This window comes from Salminus brasiliensis, chromosome 17 (genome assembly GCF_030463535.1).
Source record: "Salminus brasiliensis chromosome 17, fSalBra1.hap2, whole genome shotgun sequence".
Classification (NCBI taxonomy): Eukaryota; Metazoa; Chordata; class Actinopteri; order Characiformes; family Bryconidae; genus Salminus; species Salminus brasiliensis.
In genome coordinates, this window is record NC_132894.1 from 5,746,914 (window position 1) to 5,771,268 (window position 24,355).

Consider the following 24,355-nt stretch of genomic DNA (forward strand, 5'->3'; position numbering starts at 1 on the left):
TTCCATTTGAACTGAGATGTCAGAATTTCTGAATTCCAAGCCGGAAAATTTTACTGGAGTGCCCCCCACAAGGCTGATTACTTGGAAAGTTACATGAAAAAAGCCTCACCAACCCAGAGTTAAAAAACCAAGATGGCTGCACCGCACATCAACAGTAATACAAGCAGTAGTGTTGCACTGTTTATTAGCTCTTCTATTTGTTTCCAGCTTCTATCTGGACGAGTTTCCATTAAGTTTTGATGCGCAAAATATCGCTAACATAATAACAATTAATAAATAAAAAATAAATAAATAAAAAATAAATAACAGTGCTGTCTAGGAACATAAAAAGTGGGGCATATTTTGATTCGATTCTCTATAAAATAACAGTAAAGGATTCCTGTTGTGGTCAACTTTGAAGTCTTTAGCTAACTGTTTTCGTAAGTGTTTTAAAAGGGAGTACGGCGTCAAACTTATGAGATAAATAGAACATCAGGCCAGTTTCTGAAACGGGGATTAATTGTTGAAGTGTGAGAGTATGTGATGTGTCCTGTTATTATGATGTGTTTTCTTGAGTAAGAAAATAATGCATTTTCTCTCTGTCTAATTACGCACACTCTCCCACTCTGCAGGGATATGAGGACTGGCTGAGGCACAAAGCAGATAATGAAGTGAATGGAGCTCCAGTGTTCGTGGTGCGCAGCGGCAGTCTGGTTCAGACGCGTTCCAAAAACATACGTGTGAGTTTCACACTCGGTCTCGGACACACTGCTTTAACATAAGCCCATTGTACTGTATATTTAGCGCTCAGCCACACTTTAACCTGCCAAGACGAGACGTTTGCTCACCCCTGCTTTACAAGATTACACGTATATAAGGGAGAAGCTGAAGCCCTTTTCTTCTGCAAGTGAGAGTTGTCTCCTCTTTATGTGCAGGTGGGAGACATTGTGAGAGTAGCCAAAGATGAGACGTTCCCTGCCGACCTGGTGCTCCTGTCGTCGGATCGAGCTGAGGGAACCTGCCACATCACCACAGCCAGTTTAGACGGGGAGACTAATCTAAAGGTCTGTTCTTTCCGTGTCTTAAAGCCGCCATACGATCTAATGAACCCGTCTTCCCAACCCCCACTGTTCTGCACTTAGTTAGACTTCCTAACCCGCTCGAGATCTGTCAAGCATGTGTGATATTTCACTGCAGTGTGAAATGTAGATTCTCATTCTCCTTATAGCTTTTCAGTGCCTCGTGCTAATGGAGCAGTAAGTCAGACCTAGTGCTAAACTAATTAACCCTTTAACGCTGAGAGTAAAGGTGTCCATTTCTAATATAATCTGGCTTTATCTTTAAATGACACGATTTCTTGATTGTTGTCATGTTTACTTTGCTCTGGATCTACATTTTTGCTACACTTGAACTCTGCTGTCCTTTCTTTGACATTGTCAAATTGTCTGAATGCCGTGATAATTAAACCAAATCAAGTCAAAAAGGGCACTGAACAGTTCAAATGGCAGGTTGTGCTGCTTTGCCATCAGCAGCCGGAGCCTGAGCAAGCACAACTGGCCATGCTCTCTCAGGGTGGTTGGATGGATGGCAGTCTCTCCTCACATCAATCTTGGTGTGATTCTGGCCAGCACAGGCGATTACCGCCAAGCATGTTGACTGTCTAGTGATGCTGGGCCGGCTGACTTCACATGTATCAGAGGAAGCATGATCTTGTCTTTACCGTCCTAGTGTTGAGAGCATTGCAAGTACGTCCTAATGAGTGGGTTGGGCAATTTTTCCCCCATTTAAATTAGGAAGGAAAATTAAGAATTAAAAGAAATATATATATATATATATATATATATATATATATATATATATATATATACATGTGTGTATGTATGTATATATATATATATATATATATGTGTGTGTATGTATATATATTTTTTATTATTATTTAAAGTTGACAGTAAAACTAGGAATTGATATCAATGAAATGTCCAAATATTTTTACATTATATTAAATGTAATATTAAATTATATTAAAATGACGACAAAGGGAATCTTACAATCCTTTGCTGTGGTAAAATGCATACTGCTGTTTAATGGTGTACAATGTTTGGTCCCACTTTATATTTAGTGTCTAATAAATGTTGTTGTTGCACATTACTAATCATGCAAAAACAAAAGCCGTGTAACTAGCCGTGTAATATATATATATATATATATATATATATATATATATATATATATATATATATATATATATATATATATATATATATATATCTCTGGTAATATATTCGCTGTTGCAGATGCAGCCCAGCTCGTGTAATTACATGTGCTTCGGTTTTTGTGTTGAATTATGTAATTACACAGTGTATCACAATAGCTGTAACGGCATACTGCTCACTCCTGTGTTTAAACATGAGGGTAATTATACAAACTGCTCCTTAACCTACTAAGGCGCCTGAGTAAGAACTGCGGTTTCCATAAGTTGTACTGCTGTATTGCAGCTAACAGTAAATAGTCACCTGTTATTACACTGTTATTACATGGGTTAATGTGTAATTACACAGTTATTAGAAGACTCAAATATAAAGTGATGCTGAATGTTATGGAGATGCTTGTCCTCTGTCTACACTGCTGAAATTAAATTAAGCCTGTATTACGTTTCCTGTTGGTGTTTCTGTGCAGACTCACTATGCAGTCCCAGAGACGGCTGTGTCCCAATCCGTGTCTCGGCTGGAGGCTCTACAGGCTGTGGTGGAGTGCCAGCAACCAGAAGCAGATTTGTACAGGTAACAGATACGGGTGTAAAATTGCCTTCCCGGCCAGACGGCGTGTAATCTCATATTTCGTCACGATTTAATCAACTGTTCTCAGAGTTATGATTGGCAAGCCTCTTAGCCAATCACAGCAGTCTTTCAACTCAGTGTTAACTCAGTTAGAGCGCTTGAAATATGGGCTAAGAGAGAGGATAATCCTGATTAAATTTTATTCCTGAAGCTAAAGCTTGACTGCTAACAAAAATTGTAATATATTGCCAAATGATGGTTAATGTGGGTTTATTTTATTTATTTATTTATTTAAATCACTCCAACCTTCTTGGAGGACTTGTTGACCGGTTTTGTGACTGACTGAATTTCACTGCTAATGTTTTAATGTTAAAAGAAAATATCCCTTGTTTAAATCCCTTGTATCAGAACCAACCAAGCCCTCTGGAAACCACTTTTTACTGGAAAATACCTATTCTGCAAATCCCTCCGCTCATTTTATAGGGTTTTTGTAGAATAGGCCAGACTGCCAGCAGTTCCAACTCACTCCTCATTTTATTAGTGGTTTTTGCTTCACTCAGCTCAAGTGTCTCCCTCTCTCAGGTTTGTTGGGAGAATAACAGTAACGCAACAAGGAGAGGAGATTGTGAGGTAGGTTTGGACACACCTTGGTCAGCACTTTGTTAGGAAACCTTCTGCAATTTCCATTACAGAGTCATAATTTGAGACAGTGGAGTAGACCTAATTCTTTTTTGCTTTCTTTTAGACCTTTAGGACCAGAAAACCTCCTGCTTCGTGGAGCAAGATTGAAAAACACCAAAGAAATTTTTGGTATGTTTTAGAGTGTGTTTGTCTCACTAGTATTACTGTAGTATGTGTATATTTGCATCTAATCTAAAAATTGCTTAATTAGCTAATTCCATCCACCCTAATGAATATGTGCTGGAGGGTACAGTCAGTGCATGAAGTTAGGTTTCAGGTTAAAAGTGTGTATAAATGTAGATAATCAAAACTAGTCAGGTCCAATTTAGCCACACCAAGGAATGCATGTGGGGTGAAATCTGGGAAGGGTCCGTCCTATAATGTCTGTATTGTACCATTTAAGACCATCTCTGGTAGCTTATCACACATCAAGTTTAGGTTTAAGAGTAAGTTAAAAAGCCTATGGTCAGTTGCTTCAGTTGAAAAATGCTGGAGTATTTGTTTAAAGGACCCAAATTGTGGAAAAATGCAAGGAGAGTAGGTTGTAAATATCACTAAAGGGCCTAATTGTACTGGTTGTCTCACCAGTCAATATCCGTAAGATCAGTTTGTTCTAAGCTTCAAAAATGATTAGTTTAAAAGTTCAGTGTTTGTGACGTCAAAAGAAAATTCAGCACAGATCTTAATTATGGATATTAGTCCTAAAGGCACAATGACAACCACAGCCTGTAATTTTATGGCATGAAAGGCAGGAAAATGGATCATATGAATGATCATTGCTTTAGTACATAACCATACACATATCATAAGTGGATCTCAAGAGAACAAAGAAATACAACAGAAATGTAGGATGTGGATGTGATTTTAATATTTTTGGCTTGTTGTGTTCTGTTTCCACTCAGGTGTGGCCGTGTACACAGGCATGGAATCAAAGATGGCTCTAAATTACAAATGCAAGTCCCAGAAGCGCTCAGCAGTGGAGAAGTACGTGAGCTTTATCTTTCTTCTTTTTAAAAGTCTCATTTTTTTTTGTCCCCCTCATTTATTGGATTCATTTTGCTCAGTAATGACTGTAATCTCTCTCCCTCTCCCGCCTCTCAGGTCGATGAATACGTTTCTCATCATCTACTTGGGGATCTTGCTTTTTGAGGCCATTCTCAGCACCATATTAAAGTATGCCTGGCAGGCAGAGAACAAGTGGGACGAGCCTTTCTACAACGAGAAAACTGAGCAGGAACGCAACAGCAGCAAGGCAAGACCACAGATCATCCCAGTACATCAAACTGTCACTTTAGCTCGGAAATTAGGAGTTAGGAGTGTGTTCTACAGGAGCCAGGCAGCACAGTGTAGATACAGGGTTGTGGGGATGTCTAAACAATTTGTAAACAGTGCCATGCAATCCCTGCTCCATATATAGCTGCAAAAAAACAGGCCAGTTTTAATTCCTATTGTATTGGATTGTATTACAGCTGTTTATGAAAAAAAAAGTCAAATTTGTAAAGGTATGCGGATTCAAGGTATTGTTTTTTTTTAGGTTTCGAACTCCCCGCCCGGCCCTCTAACCCTTCTCTAACGCCACGCCCGGCCCTGTAACCCTTCTCGAACGCCACGCCCGGCCCTGTAACCCTTCTCGAACGCCACGCCCAGCCCTGTAACCCTTTTCGAACGCCACGCCCGGCCCTGTAACCCTTTTCGAACGCCACGCCCGGCCCTGTAACCCTTCTCGAACGCCATGCAACCCTTCTCGAACGCCCGGCCCTGTAACCATTCTCGAACGCCATGCCTGGCCATGTTACCCTTCTCGAATGCACTCTAACCCCTCTCGAACGCCCCACCCGGCCCTGTAACTCCTCTCGAACGCTCCGCCTAGCCCTGTAACCCTTTTCGAACGCCACGCCCGGCCCTGTAACCCTTTTCGAACGCCACGCCCGGCCCTGTAACCCTTTTCGAACGCCACGCCCGGCCCTGTAACCCTTTTCGAACGCCACGCCCGGCCCTGTAACCCTTCTCGAACGCCATGCAACCCTTCTCGAACGCCCGGCCCTGTAACCATTCTCGAACGCCATGCCTGGCCATGTTACCCTTCTCGAATGCACTCTAACCCCTCTCGAACGCCCCGCCCGGCCCTGTAACCCCTCTCGAACGCCACGCCCGGCCCTGTAACCCCTCTTGAACGCAACGCAACCCTTCTCGAACGCCCCGCCCGGCCATGTAACCCTTCTCGGATGCACTGTAACCCCTCTCGAACACTCGGGCCGGCCCTGTAACCCTTCTCGAACGCCACGCAACCCTTCTCGAACGCCCCGCCCGGCCCTGTAACCCTTCTCGAACGCCCCGCCCGGCCCTGTAACCCTTCTCGAACGCCCCGCCCGGCCCTGTAACCCCTCTTGAACGCAACGCAACCCTTCTCGAACGCCCCGCCCAGCCATGTAACCCTTCTCGAATGCACTGTAACCCCTCTCGAACACTCGGGCAGGCCCTGTAACCCTTCTCGAACGCCACGCCCGGCACTGTAACCCCCTGGAATGCCACGCAAACCTTCTCGAACGCCCCGCCCGGCCCTGTAACCCTTCTCGAACGCCCCGCCCGGCCCTGTAACCCTTCTCGAACGCCACGCCCAGCACAGTAACACCTGGAAGCACACCAAACATGTGGATTACTTCAGCTGCGTATCAGTGCTCTGTTTCTGCATTAGAGCTGTGAATATCGCTGCAAATATTTTGACAGAGCAGCAGAGACGGCCTGTCTGGCTGCCCGCTGCCTGCTGTCACTCAGAGTTAAATCTGCTGCCTTCCCACTTCCTCTTGTGTTTGTTTGAAAAGGCCGTGTGTGTGTGTGTGTGTCTTTTACAGATTCTGAAGTTTATATCAGATTTCCTGGCCTTCCTGGTTCTGTACAACTTCATCATACCCATTTCCCTGTACGTTACCGTGGAGATGCAGAAGTTTCTGGGCTCATTCTTCATTGGCTGGGACCTTGACCTGTACCATGAGGAAAGTGACCAAAGGGCACAGGTCAACACCTCCGACCTCAATGAGGAGCTGGGTCAGGTCAGTGCTCAATTGTTATTAAATTACATTCAGAATAAAATTTCCTCTTTTGTCTAAACACTATTGTGAGATGGATTGAATGTTTGCTATCTACACTTAACACATCGTTTCAACGAGGCATGGCGCCATGGGAGACTTTGGAGAGTAAATAAACGAAAAAAAATAAATGCTAATGTTGTGGCCTAGGTGGAGTACGTTTTTACTGACAAGACAGGCACCTTGACTGAGAACGAGATGCAGTTCCAGGAATGCTCCATCAACGGCATTAAATACCAGGAGATCAACGGGAAGCTCGTCCCTGAAGGAATGACGGACGACACACCAGACTCTTCTGCCCCCCGCTTGGTAAGACGTGTCTCAGGAATATTTTTGTCCAAGTAGTCTATTTGTATGACTTTATGCATCTAAACACTTTTTATCCTTTAGAATTAAACAGGCTGTTTTTGTTGCCGTGTCCTAATTGTTATTATTATTATTATTATTATTGTTGTTGTTATTAGTATCATATTATTTATTTTTCATATTTTTAAAATGATAGTTGTATGTGTTTTATTGGTGGTATTTATTTATTTATTTATTTATTTATTTATTTATTTTTAGCTTCTTTGACGTCACAGAAACGTAAAGTAATGAATTTAAAAGTAGCTGTATTTGCAACTTTAACAGTGTTGATATTGACATACTCTCATGTACTGTCATAGTCTCTTATTTCAAGGCAGCAAAGTCGGATTGTTCTGTGTGTCTTTCAGAGCAGGGAAGAGGAGCTGTTCCTAAAAGCCGTGTCTCTGTGCCACACGGTGCAGATCAGCTACGACCAGACAGACGGCCCGGGGGACCCCTTCTCCCACGCCAACGGATTCACCGCACAGATGGAGTATTACGCCTCCTCTCCTGACGAGAAGGCCCTGGTGGAAGCCACTAAGAGGTGAAGGCAAATCTGCTGCTTTTTTTTTTCTGCCCACATTGCCGAGTGCAAACACGCAGCATCATCTTGGCAGGCGACACCAAAGAGACATAATTCGGCCAGGAGGAGGCTCCTCATGCCGCTGCATAAATGTTTAAATAAAAAAATTTGCCCTTTAAGGTTAACAAAATTAAAAACCTGTGACAGCCGAAGTTCATTCTGACCTTGGCAGACTCATATCCTGCATTAATGTAGTGTTTTAATGCCCTGTGCCCTGAGGTCCTGTTATGATATTTTAGTGGGTTTATGAACCAAAAACTGTTTCACCATCATTTTCCCAACCTCTCTTGATCCCTTTCAAGGCTGTGCCTTTAAGATTGATTCATGATAATGAGCTTTGTTCTGATTGGCTGCCCTGTGCCTGAAACAGTAGAATGAATTCGGACACTTCCTCATGTGTTTAGTGTCCTGTTTAAATCTCTGTACACACACACACACAGTGTCTCATAACCATCCAATATTTCTTTATTTCTAATGAATAAAGTCGAAATAGACAGGGAGAGGAGAGACGAGAAGGGTAGATTAAACCAGCTAAAGTAAAGTTAGGCCGGTTTTACAGTGAATTCATTCACAATGTAACATAAAGCCTGCGGTACAGCGGATGCGCCGCCTCCAAAAAATTGAATCCGTCGTTTATAATGGAGGCACGCTCACCAGCGAAAAGCCACAGTAGATCACATGTGACTTGACATTCACACAAAGAAAGGCAGATAGTCTTTTGGTAAGCAAAAGCTGACAAATGCTAAGCTCAGATTACTTCAGCTGTACAGGACAAGGATAGTAACATTAGCTGGTGTCTTTCAGCTCAGAAACAGCCAGTTCACAGTGGGTGAAAGCTGTATAATATGTATAAATGAATCCGTTTTGCAGTCTAGCCTCACAGTGTTTCATCTATTGTGTCATATTTCCTCATTTTATTTATTGGTATGCTGCCAATGATGATAAACTCCTAGAGGAAACACTACAGTCACTTGCTTATGTGCAAACATTCAGATGATGTAGTGAGCTACACTGTTCACTAAAAATTTCCAGTGCATTGTGGGAGATACTGGAGTGCCTTCAAAATCATGCTTGAAATTACACTTTGCCAAGCTGACACTCCGAGATAGTCAGTGAATAGGGATCCATTCTGTCGCAGCCATATGTTCATATTTATTTTCCTTTATTATTATGTCACATTGTCCTGATGAATTTGACCTGATGTTTCTGCAGGATGGGTGTGATGTTCACAGGAAGCAAAGGAGAAACCATGGAGATCAAAACGTTTGGGAAATCTGAAAAGTAAGCCGAGTTTAAGATCGTTTTTTGATGGAGACTCCAAATAAGACCGTAAACAGCCACTTTTAACACCTTTTCCCTCACAGGTATAAACTCCTGCATGTGTTGGAGTTTGATCCCAACCGAAGGCGAATGAGTGTAATCCTGCAGACCCCATTGGGTGAGTGTGCCGTCGATCAGCCGCAGCTTTTACTTTTTAGTTTCTTCACTGGAGCTAAGAGGCTAATTTAGCTAATAAGCAATAGACCCTTATACCTCACCAATTAGCAAGATGCCAACTGCAGGCCTGAATGATCACACACTGTCCTTTAATTCAGTTGTCAAATGTTTGATAGACTCACTTGTGTGGTTTCTGGCACTGTAAGACCTGTCCGATGAGAACAGTCAGCCGTTATTGTGCCCCTCCAAGTGTGTTGAGCTCCATGAGCTCTATGATGTTGCATTAGCAGCAGTCTTGAAGGAAGCACATGCTAGCTTTAATCCTTTCAGCAATGGTAGCATCATGTGATGGGTGGAGTACTAGCTTTTTTCCTAGAATTGAGATTTGCCAGCTGAAACCTGATGTTGCACGTGAAAAACCCTATGTTATCGTCTGGCCCGGTCGGGGGGTTAAGTACAAGACACTGTTTTGGGTTCGTTTTGTTGCTTAAGAATGTGTTTAAATAGAAAAATATCATTTATTATGATGTATTGACAAACTAATACACACTATATGTCCAAATGTTTGTGGACATCCCTTCTAATAAATTAGACTATTCTACGGTACACCCATAGCTGACCCTTAGCTTGTCTTGTCCCTGTGGACATGTATTGCCAGTGCAATTGGACTATCTGGAGCACCATACCCAATACCAGGTCCTAAATGGATATAATGTCCGTCCAGGTGATTATCCAACATCCTGACCTCACTAACGCTCTTGTCGCTGAATGCAATCAAATTCTGACAATGCTGCAAAATCTAGTAGAAAGTCTTCTTCTTAGACAGTAGAGACAGTTACTCCAACAAAAGCAGGAGAAGCTTATTTTTAATATCCTTGATTTCGAAGAAACGACGAAAGAGCAGGTGTCCCAATACTTTTGTCCATACAGTGTATGTAGGGTTTTGGGTTTGTATTAATGGTTCTTAATTGTATAAAACTGCTGTAGAATCTAATCCAGTCTGTTTTAGCTGTGTGATGTCTGTCTGTTTTTATGTTTACAGGTGACTGTATGTGGAATCAGATATTAGCATAGCTTAAAAAAAAAATACACAAATAAATCAATAAAAAACAAATCTGTACTCTAATCGCTTGTTCTATTTTACTAAAGACCCTGAGTAAACCCGTTCATTGACGAGCACTGCTTTACTTTTTCCGCTGGTTGGTCTAATGTAGGGCTGTTTTGTGTATTTCAGGGGAGAAGATCTTGTTCACTAAAGGAGCTGAGTCTGCAATTCTTCCCTACACAAAGAGCGGGGAAATAGAGAAGACGAGGTTGCATGTGGACGAGTTCGCTTTGGTAAGAGGCAGTCTAGCATCTGCATTGCGGACTGTAGGGATGTAATAATAATGCACAAACAAAACCATAAAGGATATCAGGGGGGTTTAAGAAGTGGTTTTTATAGTGGAAACCATTCCAATTCCCAGCTCCATTCTTGAGAAATTAAACCGTAATCAAACAGCATTTGTCTCGTAATGGCACATATCTTCAGAAAATTCAGCATTAGCAGCTATTAATAAATAGAAACAACAACCTGCTGATGTTTTGTTGTGATCCTGTGATCCTGCACTCTAACCACAGATTCAGAGCACAGGGTCAGCGATTAAGGGTTAAGGGCCTTGCTCAAGTCCTCAACAGTGGCGGCTCGGCAAACCTGAGAATCAAACTCACAACCCTGTGATTATTAACACCGCATTCTAACCACAGATTGTCGCCTTCATATCCCATCTTAGAAATTTGGGGTCCGAGCACAGAGGCAGCCATGCTCCTTAGAGAAAGGGGTTAAGGCCTGACTCGGGCTTAGCAAACCCGAGATTTGAACCCACAACCTGTCTGTGATTGATAACCCAGTGCTCTAACCACTGAACCACCACATAATTACAGAATTACTGTAGTGTAATTACTGAATTTTTATTATTATTGTTATGTATTTATTATTTTTATTTCTTTCTTTCTTTATTTATTTTACTATACAAACACTAACATGGTGTGGATTAAAAGTTTAGAGATGGTCACCTTGCAGTAGCTTACTGGCGAGTGAAAAGTATATTAATGTTAGTATTACAGTAAAACCAGCAGGGCCACACCCATGAAACTGAGGCTGGAGATCACACACACACACACACTGAAACTGAGTGAGCTGCAGATCTCAGTAATCAATGGCCAAATAATGCTGATTAATGTTAATATTAATATTAAGGATTTGATGGTATTGAGGGTTAGAAGAAGTATTTGATCTTTCATAGTTTACAGTTTCTACGAACCCTTTGCCTGTTAGCAGTGGAAGAACTGTGTTCTCTGGAATGATGGATGGTGCTCCATCCAATACTTTTGGTATGAGTTGGGGAAGAGGTGGGGTGGTAATCATCAAACATCCTATCCTGACTAACGCTCTTGTCGCTGAATGAAATCAAATCCTCACTACAGTGCTCCAAAACCTAGTAGAAAGCCTTCTTCCCTGGACAGTACAGACAGTTACTCCAACTAAAGCGGGTTAAGGTATTTTTTCTTGGACCGCCACAGTCTGTGGTAGATACAGACAGACATGAATGTACTTATTATGAAGTTCCTAAGACCTAAAACATCCTCAGTGAGGACAGTAATAAAGCCTACATAGTGCCTAATACAGGTGTCCTGGCTCTCCTGTTCTCAGAAAGGTCTGCGGACGCTGGTGGTGGCCTACAGGCTCTTCAGTGCGGAGGAGTATAAGGAGGTGGAGCAACGAATCCACGAGGCTCGAACGGCCCTGCAGCAGAGAGAGGAGCGGCTGGCTGATGTTTTCAGCTTCATCGAGAAAGACCTGGAGCTGCTGGGAGCCACCGGCGTGGAAGACAAGTGAGTCAACACACACACACACACACACACACATACACAAGACCATCAGAGTGTAAACAAGACTGTTGCCCATATTCTGTGGCCCCAAATCTGATCGTCTGAGCACCCACAGGTTATACGCTAAGTGGACAAAAGTTTTGGGACACCTCGTTCATTAGTTCCTGACTCATTCATTAGTTCCTGACTCATTCATTATTCCTGCTGTTAAATACCTGATCACCCTAACTTATCCTGGAAGTTTTGCATGGAGCACCAACCATCATTCCAGTGAACACAGTTCTTCCACAGCTCAATGCTGGGGGGGCTTTATACACCTCTAACCCACGCTTGAACCTGTTGTCACCATGCCCAATGCCCAATGTTTATCTGCTCCAGAGAGGTCTATTCTATTGGCATGATATAACTGTCAGCAATGGGTGCAAATGATCAACTGGATCCTCACTAGCTTTTACCCTCCCAGCATTGGTGTTGTTACATGATAGGGTGGTGAAGTCCTAGCTAGTGGGTGGGGAGTTAAAATTCTCAAAAATTGGTCATACGACAATGTCATAAATCAGAAAAGGGAGCATTTTGTACATTTGTACGTGTTCCGATATGCCACTGTGTTTCTGCTGTGTATGTAGTTCTTCTGACTTCGGCTACTGTTTTGAGCTGCTCTGTACTTTTAGCCCTAGTACTGTAACAGTGAGCCACACAGTGTCAGAAACCACATAAGCAAATCTGTTGAAAATTACTGAACACCTCCACAGTGTGTGCGATGATTTAGGAATGCACCATGCTAACTGTTAATCAAAGCTCCCATTACTTATTAGCTACATTAGCCTCATCTTTTTGTCTCTCTGCTGAGCCTGCGATGGATCATCCCTCACTACAGTAGCCCCGTGAGGTGCTTAAAATGGTAAAAGGGGCACAGATTACATTCACGTTCACAGTGTGCGTGTGAGCCGGCATGGTGTTGCGAGCCCGAAGCCAGCCAGGCTCGGTTCAGCTCCTGAGTTCGGTGTGTGTAATCGCACTGATCAGCCTGTCATTTCGATTTCAACAAGCAGTCACATACCATTAAAGCAATTATGCAACAAAGGCTTAGCTCTCCAGCTCGCACTCTGAGAAACACTGCACACTCCCCAATCTCCTGGCTTTAGGATTAGCAGAGACATTCCTGACTTTAGAATGACTCTCCAGGATGGAGGGCTTCAGCAAATGTACTGTTCTTCTCACTGAGTCTTCTCCACTTCAGCGTGCATGCATCCATCTAAAGCTGCGGTTTTTAGGCATGTCCAGACGTTTGTAGACTCTTACAGTGTTTACCCTTAAATCAAAAGTATTAAACATTTGACTGGATTCAGCTCCACAAGAGCATTAGTGGGGTCAAGTTCTGATGTTGGACGGTAAGTTCTGCATTCAACTCATCCCAAAGATATCGGGTGGAGCTCCATCACTCCAGTGCTCCATGGGGGGAGGGCTTTATGCCCCTTCAGACCCATGTCCAGCAGCTTCAGAGCATCCTGTTCTGTTAGCAGTGCTTTTCTGTGGTGTGCACAACTGAACACCTGTATAAGAAATGGGTGCATCCTTAATTAGCTGCATTTACTAATGATAAGTGGTGTCCATATACTTTTTTTACACCATGCTCCTGTCCAAGACCATGCCCCTGTCCATTGGCGGAGAGACTTGTAAACGTAACACTGAAAGACGCCTTAAGATCTTAAGAACACTTTCCCATCGCTGGTAAACTAATGTTTAATAATAAGGGGGCTTTTCCCTTTGTTCAGCCTTGCTCCCTCTTATTTTACCGAGATTCCTATTTACATGGACGAAGGCTAGCATCTGCTTCCATCAAGTCATGTGAAGCTCCACCACAACTCTTGCGCCTGGTGCCAGGGAATGCGCCGGGTACCCAGCTCTGATGCACCGGCCAGCATCACACTGAAGTGAAGTGGAGAGAGGAAGCACCATCTGCCCACCCAGAGAGAGCAAGCCCAAATGTGCGCTCTCGGGCTGATGGCCGACAGCATGATCGGGATTGGAACCAGCGATTCTCGCTTCATACTGCCTTTGCCTTTGTTCACTGGACCACTCGGAGCCTTCCACCACATATTGCCAAACTGGAGCTCAACACAATTGATGGAGGAAAGTGAGGGCCATCCTACCCACCCAGAGCGAGAGCAAGGCCAGTGAACCTGTCTGGGACTCCTGGCCACAGATGGAGGTGGTATCACCAGGGATTGGACCCGCGACCTCTTGATGACAGGGCTGGCATTTGGGCACTGGGCCACTGGGGAAGGGTATGATTGTGCTTTTACGCCACACTCAAGCGACTATAGAGGTACTAAACTGTAGAGGGTGTGAAGTTTGGAGGCTATTGTGTAAGAAACGTGTGGGGTGGGGCTTTCTATATAGGAGCAGAAGCCACCTGTGAAGAACAGAGCAGATCTCCATAGCTCTCAAAACAGCCATACTGTTACAAGCCATCAAGTTCTTGTGTGTGTGTGTGTGTGTGTGTGTGTGTACTGTGAGGCCAGCTCATGCCATCTGCCTGAGCCTTTGCTCTGTGCTTCATTAATTCTGCCCCGTGGCAGGCAGGGTGCTGCAGTGACGCCATACACACACACACACCACACAAAGTCTCCCATCTTCAAAGAGGCTGTGTGCAAATGGAGAAGTCATTAGTCTCCTGTGTGTTTCCCTTTTCTCACTTTTTCCTCCTGTTTCCTCGTCAGTGTGTTTCCACCCAGTGGGGAATGTCTGTGTCTTCATCAGTGTGATCTGGGGACACTGTATTTTGTGTGTGTGTGTGTGTGTGTGTGTGTGTGTGTGTGTGTGTGTGTGTGTGTGTGTGTGTGTGTAGGCATTGAATGCAGTGTTAACTCACTGAACTTGGCCTCAATGAAAAAAATTTAAAAATTGAACAATCTATTAAAACCTTCATGTGTCATTTTTAACACATTTAAACATCTGGATATTTCAGGAGCCGGTCTTATTTAGCCGTCAAACAAAGGCAGCAAGCCAAGCTAAATGTCTACGTGAGTAGGCTCATCATGGGCTCGCAAAGAGCTCTCTGAGATGAGTCTGGGAAGGGATTTAAAACAGTCTCAGAACAATTCGAAATCACCATCCTTTCACCATCCACCACAAATACCATCCTTTGCAAGTTCAGCCCAAGAGCAGAGACAACCATGTCCTCATCGGTCCACAGTTAATGTCAATGTACAACAACTACCGTCAGAAAGAGATCACAGGTTTGATTTTAATGGAAGGTGTGTGAGGATGAAAATTGTCACCTCACCCCCAAATACACCCCCCCCAAAAAAAAAAAAAAAAAAGAAAAATCAGGACAAAACCCCTCTGTCCAAAGCACGTTACTCCAGACACTTTAGTCTTGCCATGATGTTTGCTTTCTAATTGGGTGCTCTAACATTTTCATGTCTGTATATTTTTGTGTGTATGTTTTTAGGCTGCAGGAGAAGGTGCAGGAGACGATCGAGGCCCTCCGGCTGGCTGGGATTAAGGTGTGGGTGCTCACGGGCGATAAGCACGAAACCGCTGTCAGCGTGAGCCTCTCCTGTGGTCATTTCCACCGAACCATGAACATCCTGGAGTTAGTACAGCAGAAATCTGACCATGAGTGTGCAGAACAGCTCCGGAGACTCGCACGCAGGTAATCCACTTACCCTTCTCCCCTTTTTTTTTTCTCCTCTCGTCCATCCCTCCGTAAGAAGGCTGGGTATCGAAATTAACTGCTTTTATGGCACCAGTCAATCTATTGTCTTCTTTAGGCCACACTAATTTCAGCACCTCATCCACACTTCTACATTAAGTCACACCTCACAAATGTCTTCCTTTAGCCACACCCATTTCCAGCATTTCACGCTCATTTTCATTTTCACATTAAGCCACATCCATATTCCGCACATCACACTCATGTCTGCTTGAGGCTACACCCACTTCCAGCACCTCTCAAACTTCTACTTTAGACCGCACCCACTTCAAACACTGACCACTAATTTCTGCACTAAGCCACACCCACTTTCAGTGTTTTGTTTGAGAATCAGTATGGAGTTTAAACTGTAGATATTTCTGTAAATGATAGTTTGAAGTTGTAGCTAGTCCGCCTCTTGTTGTTGTAGAGTAGTGGATAACACTGCTTTTCCTCAGGGCAGACTATAGTCCAATTCCCAGGGCGGCAGGGTGAGCCCGCCGCTCTACACCAGTAAGAGTTCTTGGGCAAGAATCCAAATGCTACATCCTCCTTGTTAGGAACATCAGACAAATGCCATAAATGTAAATGCACCAGACACCCTCTACTGCTGACTCACGTAGAAGTCACATGGGTGTTTGCTCTGTGATTAGTCTGAAGGGAGAGGTGTGTGTTGGGGGTAGCAGTGTGTAAAATGTAGCTAGATAAACCATTCCTACACAGCAATCAAATCCTGATTAACACCGTGTTTGTGTGTGTGTGCAGGATCAAAGACGACCATGTGATTCAGCACGGGCTGGTGGTGGACGGCGCAAGTTTGTCTCTGGCTCTTCGGGAGCACGAGAAGCTCTTTATGGAAGTCTGTAAAAACTGCTCCGCCGTGCTCTGCTGCAGGATGGCACCCTTACAGAAAGCCAAGGCAAGTTTCATTTCCCTGCTGTGGGTCTGCAGGTGTTCACATGTATTCAGTCCATGCACCTATGCACTTTTACCTCTTAAGTGCATGGAAGCGCCATTATCCCAGGGTTGCACAATACACGTTTCTAAATTCAGCCTCTCTCCACTGCTGCGTTCTCTCTTCACTGGCTTCCTGTAGCTGCTGCCCGCATAAGATTCAAAACCTTAACGCTGGCCTACAAAGCCAAGAGCAGACCAGCCCCTCCGTACTTGATGGCAATGGTCCAAAGCCGATCCGCACCTATAGCCCTTCCAGCTTCAAGTACGGCTCGGCACGACCCGCCATCCCTTAAGATCCACAGAAGACAAGCAACCAGGCTTTTTTCTGTCCTGGCACCAAAGTGGTGGAACGAACTGCCCCTGGGTTTTCAAACGGCAGAGTCCAACGCTCGCTGTCTTCAAACGCAGACTGAAGACCCACCTCTTCCGAGAGTACTTGGGCGAATAGCAGAGTGGTCACCTTATTGACTAGTGTTTAGTAGAGTCTAAGCCTTTTCAAACTAGCTAAAGTTATCCTTTGGTTAATCGCAAGGCACAGACATAAGTGTCTGCTAAATGCCTTAAATGTAAATGTATTTTAGGAATTACAGGCAGTAATATCGCAATTGATTATTAAGGAATATTAATACTTAGTATTTAATTTAGTACTAATTCACCTTTTCATCTATAAGTCACACCTACTTGGAGCACCTCACACTCACTTTCTACGTCCTACAAACTGATTACTGCTTTAAGCCACACCCACCTCCAGCACCTCAGACTCCTTTCACACCTAGACAAAAAGCCAAAGCAGGTTTCATGTCCCTGCTGTGGTTCGGTAAGCTGCAATACACAACAGCAATTGTTGCTTCTTAACCTCTTGTGTGCCACAGAACCTCCAGCAGTCCCAGATTTGCTGCCATCGCTCCTGTAATTTAGAAATAAATAGGAATAACTTGGCCAGTTTGCAGTTAGTTTTTTCTGAAATTACTGAATAATAACCCTTCTGATTTAATTCAGTGCTAATTCCTTATAAATTAATTCACCAATTTAAAGAACAGCTTGCACTTCAGTGCAAGTTTATGGAATACAGGGCGCCATGCAATGTCAGAAACGACATAAGCATGTCTGTTAGATAGGCAAGGATATAAATAGTCAAAATGCTAATTGGTGGGGTATAAGCTTTCATTGCTTGTTAGCTACATTAGCCTCAGCCTGCAGAACCAAAGCAGTAAACCCTATGACCCCGAACACGTCTGGCGGTGGACTACATTTGTGGGTAAGAGGGGAAAATGTGCATCTTTACTTTGTCTGGCCTAAAGGGGCAGTTTGGTGCAGACATCTGTAAGCCTCCACTGTGCAGCTGGTGCCACAGGTCAGTCACTAATGTCCTCAGTCTGGGCTTAATCGCCCTGCACTGCCATGCTGTTCACCCCCTGAGCTTGCTCTAATGGCAGTGTGTGTTTGGCAGGTGGTACGCTTGCTGAAGACTTCTCCAGAGAAACCCATTACATTAGCCATCGGGGATGGAGCCAATGATGTCAGTATGATCCAAGAGGCCCATGTTGGTATTGGTGAGTGACCGTTCATATGATGTAATGTAACAGCTCACAGCTAACGCGAGGTGTACAGATTCTAGAAGTGAAAAGGTTAGGGCTGTAACGAAACATGTTTTCTGGTTCATGATTTCCTACTTCTGAGATCAAGATTTGATTGTTTCCAAGATGGTTCTAAGTAGAATGTTTTACCACCTTCTGACAGAATATTAATGAATAGTCAATAATTCGCCAGTGTGATCCTGTTACTAACAAAAGCAATGTCCAAATGTTTGTGGACACCTCTTCTAATGAAAGCATTCAGCTACTTTAAGTTGCACCCATTGCTGACACAGCTGCATACACAGCTTGTCTAGTCCCTGTAGAGAAGTGCTGCCAATAGAATAGGACTCTCTGGATGGAGCAGATAAACAGGAACCTATTGGCACTGTGCTTAAAGCCAGGTGTGGGATAGAGGGGTATAAAGCCCCCCCCCCCAGCATTGAGCTGTGGAGCAGTGTTCCCTAAAATGATGATGATGGTGCTCCATCCAATACTTTTGGGATGAGTTGGGGATGATGAGGTGGGGTGGCGAGCATCCAACATCCTGACCTCACTCCTAACTCCTCTCCTGGTGCTGAATGCAATCAAATCCTCTCAGCAGTTCTACAGAATTTAGTAGAAAGCCGCCTTCCCTGGACACCCTTGATTTTGGAAGAGGCTATGAATGAGCAGTGTCCCAATATTTTTTCCTTAGAGCTTATATGTAGGGACCGTCCAGGTGAACAGAGAGACGGATAGGTAGACCGAGACTGAATACCAACAAGATCTAAGTGCAAGTCAGGTCAGATCTTCACTTCAGTGTTGTGGGGGGATGTTGGGGTATTGGATTAGTGAGGGGGAAAAACAGGAATGTGATTGAATAACGTCTTAAAGAGCCTTAATCAAATCGATTTCACCCCAAACAGATGCAGAGAGAAGCAGGGCTGTCGGACCCAAGAGAACTCCTGCGTAATTAAAATGTTAATGTAACTCTGCCTCACTCTGCTGATGGAGCTAACAGAATTCAATTGTGCGCAGGTATCATGGGAAAAGAAGGAAGACAGGCTGTGCGAAACAGTGACTATGCAATCGCAAGGTTCAAATTCCTTGCCAAACTACTGCTCGTCCACGGCCACTTCTACTATATTCGAATAGCAACCCTCGTTCAGTACTTTTTCTACAAGGTACGTTTACCAGAGCTGCTGAGATTTTGTCTTTATTATTATTATGATTCTAAGTTTTATATAACTGTCATGGAGGCATGTTGCTGAACAGAAATGTTGTATTTATTTTCTTGTAGAATGTGTGCTTTATCACACCCCAGTTTTTATACCAGTTCTTCTGTCTGTTTTCACAGCAAGTAAGTGTGTTTATTTATGTGCTTGTTGGAGTCTCTCATGTGTTTGACTGTGTGGTGTTTCAGTGATGTGAAAATGCTTTCCTTCTGGTGTCTTCTGTCTAATGCCCTTCTTTCCCTCTTCCCCTTCTGAAACTTTTATTACTGATTTAAAGAGGCTAAAAAGCCAATATCAATAATACCAACTTCTGCAATTTACACTACTGTTGAAAAGATTTAGTCAGAATAGTTTTCCAGATCTCAATGTTATAAGAACTTCATTCTGGATATTGATGCAATTAGAACATCATACTGGACACTGATGTAATTAGATTAATGTAATTAGATCTTTATTCTGGACAAGTGAAGTTCTAATTACATCAATGTCATTAAAATGTCATTAGAACTTTGTTCTGGACACCGAGGTCATTAGAACTTTATTCTAGACATCAATGGCATTAGAACTTTGTTCTGGACACTGAGGTCATTAGAACTTTATTCTAGACATCAATAGCATTAGAACTTTATTCTAGACATCAATAGCATTAGAACTTTGTTCTGGACACCGAGGTCATTAGAACTTTATTCTAGACATCAATAGCATTAGAACTTTATTCTAGACATCAATAGCATTAGAACTTTGTTCTGGATACTGAGGTCATTAGAACTTTATTCTAGACATCAATGACATTAGAACGTTGTTCTGGACACAGAGGTCATTAGAACTTTATTATAGACATCATTGACATTAGAACTTTGTTCTGGACACAGAGGTCATTAGAACTTTATTATAGACATCAATTGCATTAGAACTTTGTTCTGGACACAGAGGTCATTAGAACTTTTATTTTGGACAAAGTGAAGTTTTAATTACATCAATGTCATTAAAATGTCATTACAACTTTGTCCTGGATGTCAGTGGCATTAGAACTTTGTTCTGGACACAGAGGTCATTAGAACTTTGTTCTTGATTTGCTGTAAACATTGACTCCAGACCTTTGACCAGTAGTGTGTAATGTAGAACCCTGTGTAAAAATTATTCTCCAGTAGTTTTGGTTCAGCAGTGTTCTACTGACCGATGCATCACATGGAAAGTAAGGGGAAATACTGATAGAACATTCATGTATGAATTGTTGTTTACTGGAGATCGAATGACCTTAAATTAGCCAGTAACATTCACATGTTTGCTAGTCAGTAAACGGTTAAGCTTTGAATTATTTACGTCCTTAATCCCTGACGAAGAGCCTGTGAAACTCCACTCACAACCCCATGCTGATCACAGATCTGGAAAATAATCTCCTCTCTGAAAGGTTGAACCATAAAGATGTACAGTTTATTTATTAAGTTTAATAATCTGATTGACCGAATGCAGCAGCTACACACTGGCTTCAATTATAAGTGTTTTCAGTCTCTGTCAGTTCAGAAAGATCCACCTCAGTTCTTGTGGTAATCAGTTGACAAAGATGTAGCTGATAGTGAGAGTTGAGGAGGGATGCTGGAATCAGGGATGATGTTGGAGAAGCACAGTTAGCACAGACTAACGTGGCCGTAAGCAGCCGTATCTGCAGTGTGAGATTTCTCCAGCAGCAGTGCTGGTTGTTTTACTGCAGTGCTGCCTCTCACACCCCCTCCTGTGTTTTACAGACCCTGTATGACAGTGTGTATCTGACACTGTACAACATCTGCTTCACCTCCCTCCCCATCCTGGTGTATAGCCTCTTTGAGCAGCTGGTTCATCCGCATGTGCTGCAGAGCAAACCAGCACTTTACAGGTACATCACACACCTCAGTAGAAGGCTGCACTAGTTGAGGCTGAAATATTGGCTTAGGATGTATTTGAATAAAATAATGAACACCTCTGGTACGATTGACTCCTGGGCAGGTATAGATTTTTTTTTTATGTCATGTATTATAATATTATTGTATAATTAAGTATTATATAATTAAATATAATATATAACTTATCATTTAGAGCTGAAAATGTTTCTTCTCAGTAAATCTGTAGGATACTTCTCTGAATGTACATTTGGCAACACCTGCCACCTGACATTCCACAAACTACCCCTATAATAACCCCTAATTACCTAACTTCCTTTTAGATGCATATGTAATTAGAGCTTCACACTGGATATTAATGTTGTTAGAGTGTCATACTGGATATTAATGCTATTAGAGATTCATACTGGATATTAATGCTATTAGAGCTTTACACTGGATATTAATGTTATTATAGATTCATACTGGATATTAATGTTATTAGAGCGTCATACTGGATATTAATGCTATTAGAGCTTTACACTGGATATTAATGCTATTAGAGATTCATACTGGATATTAATGCTATTAGAGCTTCACACTGGATATTAATGCTATTAAAGCTTCATACTGGATATTAATGTTATTAGAGCTTCATACTGGATATTAATGTTATTAGAGCTTCATACTGGATATTAATGTTGCCAGAACTTAATCAAATAAATAAAAATTTACATTTAAAGTTTTCTTTAAGTTCATTTGGCAACACCTTTGATAATATTTAACAAACTCTCTGACAAAGACTCTCTGACTCTCTTGCCCACTCTCACAGAGATATCAGTAAGAATTCCCTGCTCTCCTTCAAAACCTTTCTGTATTGGACTCTGCTGGGCTTCTGCCACGCCTTCATCTTCTTTTTTGGCTCCTACATCCTGATGGGAGAGGACACCACTCTGATGGGAAACGGGCAGGTCTGAGTCCCCCCCCCAAACACACACACACATTCTCACTCACACACACACACACACACACATTCTCACAAACACTTGCTTTAATGCCATGCCAGGACAAGGAGCTCTATATTTGTAGACACCTGCTCATCCAGTGTTTATTATTATTATTAAATCAAGGCTGTTAATTAGTCTTGGGCCGATATGATAGACACGGTCATTTTAATGTGTGTGGATATTGTCAAATTTATTGTTCTTTTTTCTCTTTCACATGCCATTGTGTGTGTCCTCATTTAACCATTCCCTTTGTACAGTCATTCTAATTTAAGGTTAGCGCAAAAATTTAACGTCACTTAGAAAGTATGGTGAAGAATGCTGAGATAATGAGAATACGAGAAACTGCAGTACATAAGTTCTGCCCTCCTAAGGAGAGTCAAATAGACAGTATTGTCCAGAAGAAGGGGTTAGCGGACCAGGTTGGCAATATTTTTGAAACCAAGCGAACATGAACAGCTGGAGGAGTGTCCATGCTGTCTAAATTATTCAGAAGTACTAGACATGAGCCCAGTTGGTAGTCAGATGGTAATTGGTAAAGAGTAAGACGCTATTGCTCACAGTCTCAACATTGTAAGTGAATTAGAATCACAACAGGAATATTTACTACAATGTACAGCAGATAAGCCTTTTTGTCCAAGCTTACTGTTAATAGAGCTGACTAGAGCTGGGCAATATGATGATATTTTATCGTATTGTGATACATTTTATAAACTATTAGTGCTTAATAAACAGTAATCAACTTCACATTTCATTTAATTAGATGCAACAGATTTTGAAAAAAAATCATTGTACTCAGTAGGAGAAAGTATCGGAATAGTAGTTTTAAGAATCCGTCACTACTGATGTATTTAGTCTGTGGTCACATGTATTATGATAAATATCGTGTGTTGTGAAATGTCTCTAGATATCGTGATACAATATTTATCATATCGCCCAGCCCTGGAGTTGACCCCTTCACCCCTTTTCTACAGTAGCAGTAGCACCTTCTGCTCTTCTGAGAGGGTTTTACACTAGATTGGAACGTTGCACTAGGTCAGAACAGTTTCTGTGAGGATTTGATTGCATTCAGCTTCACGAGAGCGGCAGGTACTGATGTTGGATGATTGGGATGAGTTGTAGTGGCAGAACCAAAGACATTGTGAATTAAATGGAGTGCCATCGCTCCAGAGATCACATTTCCACTGCTCCTCATCCCAGTGTTTAGGGGCCTGCTTGGCATTCGCATGATGGATTTTGCTACCGTACTAACATTAGTGTAGTGTAGTAAGACATCTGTAGAAAACGCACCTGCTGTACGTAGGTATTGTGATGTACACTGAGGTGGAAGCTCCAGGTGCGGACATCATCTTGTAGATTTCTTTGCTTGTTTTTTCTCCATTTCTTTCACTTTTCCTCTCATCTTTCTCTCTCTCTCTCTCTCTCTCTTTTTTTCCCTTCCTTTTCTCTTCACGCTCTGCATGTTTTCAGATTTTGCGAGCTAACAGGCAGCTGGTAAGAGTTGATTGGATTACAGTCGATGCATGTCCCCCTTTACAATGAGCAGCTGTCACTGGCGCATGGTTTTCCATCCTGTACGAGAGCCACTCATCAGTGTTCTTTTGATGTAGTGCCATCTTCAATTATGGGCGTGCGTTAGGACACGATGTTGGAAATATTCTCCCACTCTGCTTTGCATGACAGAAAAGAAAAGAAACAGCTTCCGATGTTCTGAGTTTTTCCGTTTTACAAAATTTAAAGGCTGAAGATATTTTCGACACAGCTGTCCTCTAGCTTGTTAGCATCAATTGGGCTTACTAGCCCCTTAGCACTGGTCATTGATTATTATCATTATTATTTTTATTATTTTAAGTCATTTTAATGTCATTTCTGTTGCAGATGTTCGGAAACTGGACTTTTGGCACTTTAGTGTTCACTGTGATGGTCATTACAGTAACCTTAAAGGTAAGTGACTCATGCCTCAATCAATGGTATTGATTACACAGATCAGCCATAACATTAACACCACTAAAAGATGATAATGATAACATTATTATCTTCATCTACAATTGCATCTGAATTGCAGTGAGTGAATAGTCAGTTCTTGATGGTCAAGCGTGAGAATCTGAGGATTTCTCTTTGATGAGAAATCCTCCAAGAGACTGGGTCAGAACACATCCAAAAAATTAGGCAGGTCTTGAGAGGGTTTTATGGTCTGCAGTGGTCAGTGACTACCGACAGCGGTTCAAGAAAGGACAGCAGGTGAACCAGCAGCAGGATCACAGCCATGCCTCATAAGTTGCAGA

At 42.6% G+C, this 24,355-nt stretch overlaps 1 protein-coding gene across 9 annotated transcripts in view; it reads left to right on the plus strand.

The window, feature by feature from the left end:
- Positions 1-24,355, plus strand: part of atp11b (ATPase phospholipid transporting 11B) — a 69,826-nt gene that overhangs the window by 22,271 nt on the left and 23,200 nt on the right. For 6 of the 9 annotated variants that reach the window (XM_072661178.1, XM_072661177.1, XM_072661182.1 and 3 more), the window contains exons 5-27: positions 612-719; positions 915-1,043; positions 2,659-2,762; positions 3,342-3,389; positions 3,505-3,569; positions 4,343-4,424; positions 4,542-4,692; positions 6,293-6,490; positions 6,677-6,835; positions 7,240-7,415; positions 8,667-8,735; positions 8,819-8,892; positions 10,126-10,229; positions 11,584-11,765; positions 15,220-15,423; positions 16,228-16,381; positions 17,870-17,972; positions 19,014-19,159; positions 19,276-19,335; positions 20,956-21,083; positions 21,899-22,037; positions 23,541-23,564; positions 23,949-24,014. In XM_072661178.1, the coding sequence (XP_072517279.1) occupies positions 612-719; positions 915-1,043; positions 2,659-2,762; positions 3,342-3,389; positions 3,505-3,569; positions 4,343-4,424; positions 4,542-4,692; positions 6,293-6,490; positions 6,677-6,835; positions 7,240-7,415; positions 8,667-8,735; positions 8,819-8,892; positions 10,126-10,229; positions 11,584-11,765; positions 15,220-15,423; positions 16,228-16,381; positions 17,870-17,972; positions 19,014-19,159; positions 19,276-19,335; positions 20,956-21,083; positions 21,899-22,037; positions 23,541-23,564; positions 23,949-24,014 (2,673 nt within the window). The remainder of the gene's footprint in view (positions 1-611; positions 720-914; positions 1,044-2,658; positions 2,763-3,341; positions 3,390-3,504; positions 3,570-4,342; positions 4,425-4,541; positions 4,693-6,292; positions 6,491-6,676; positions 6,836-7,239; positions 7,416-8,666; positions 8,736-8,818; positions 8,893-10,125; positions 10,230-11,583; positions 11,766-15,219; positions 15,424-16,227; positions 16,382-17,869; positions 17,973-19,013; positions 19,160-19,275; positions 19,336-20,955; positions 21,084-21,898; positions 22,038-23,540; positions 23,565-23,948; positions 24,015-24,355) is intronic. The other 3 variants (XM_072661180.1, XM_072661179.1, XM_072661183.1) reach the window with 2 other exon arrangements.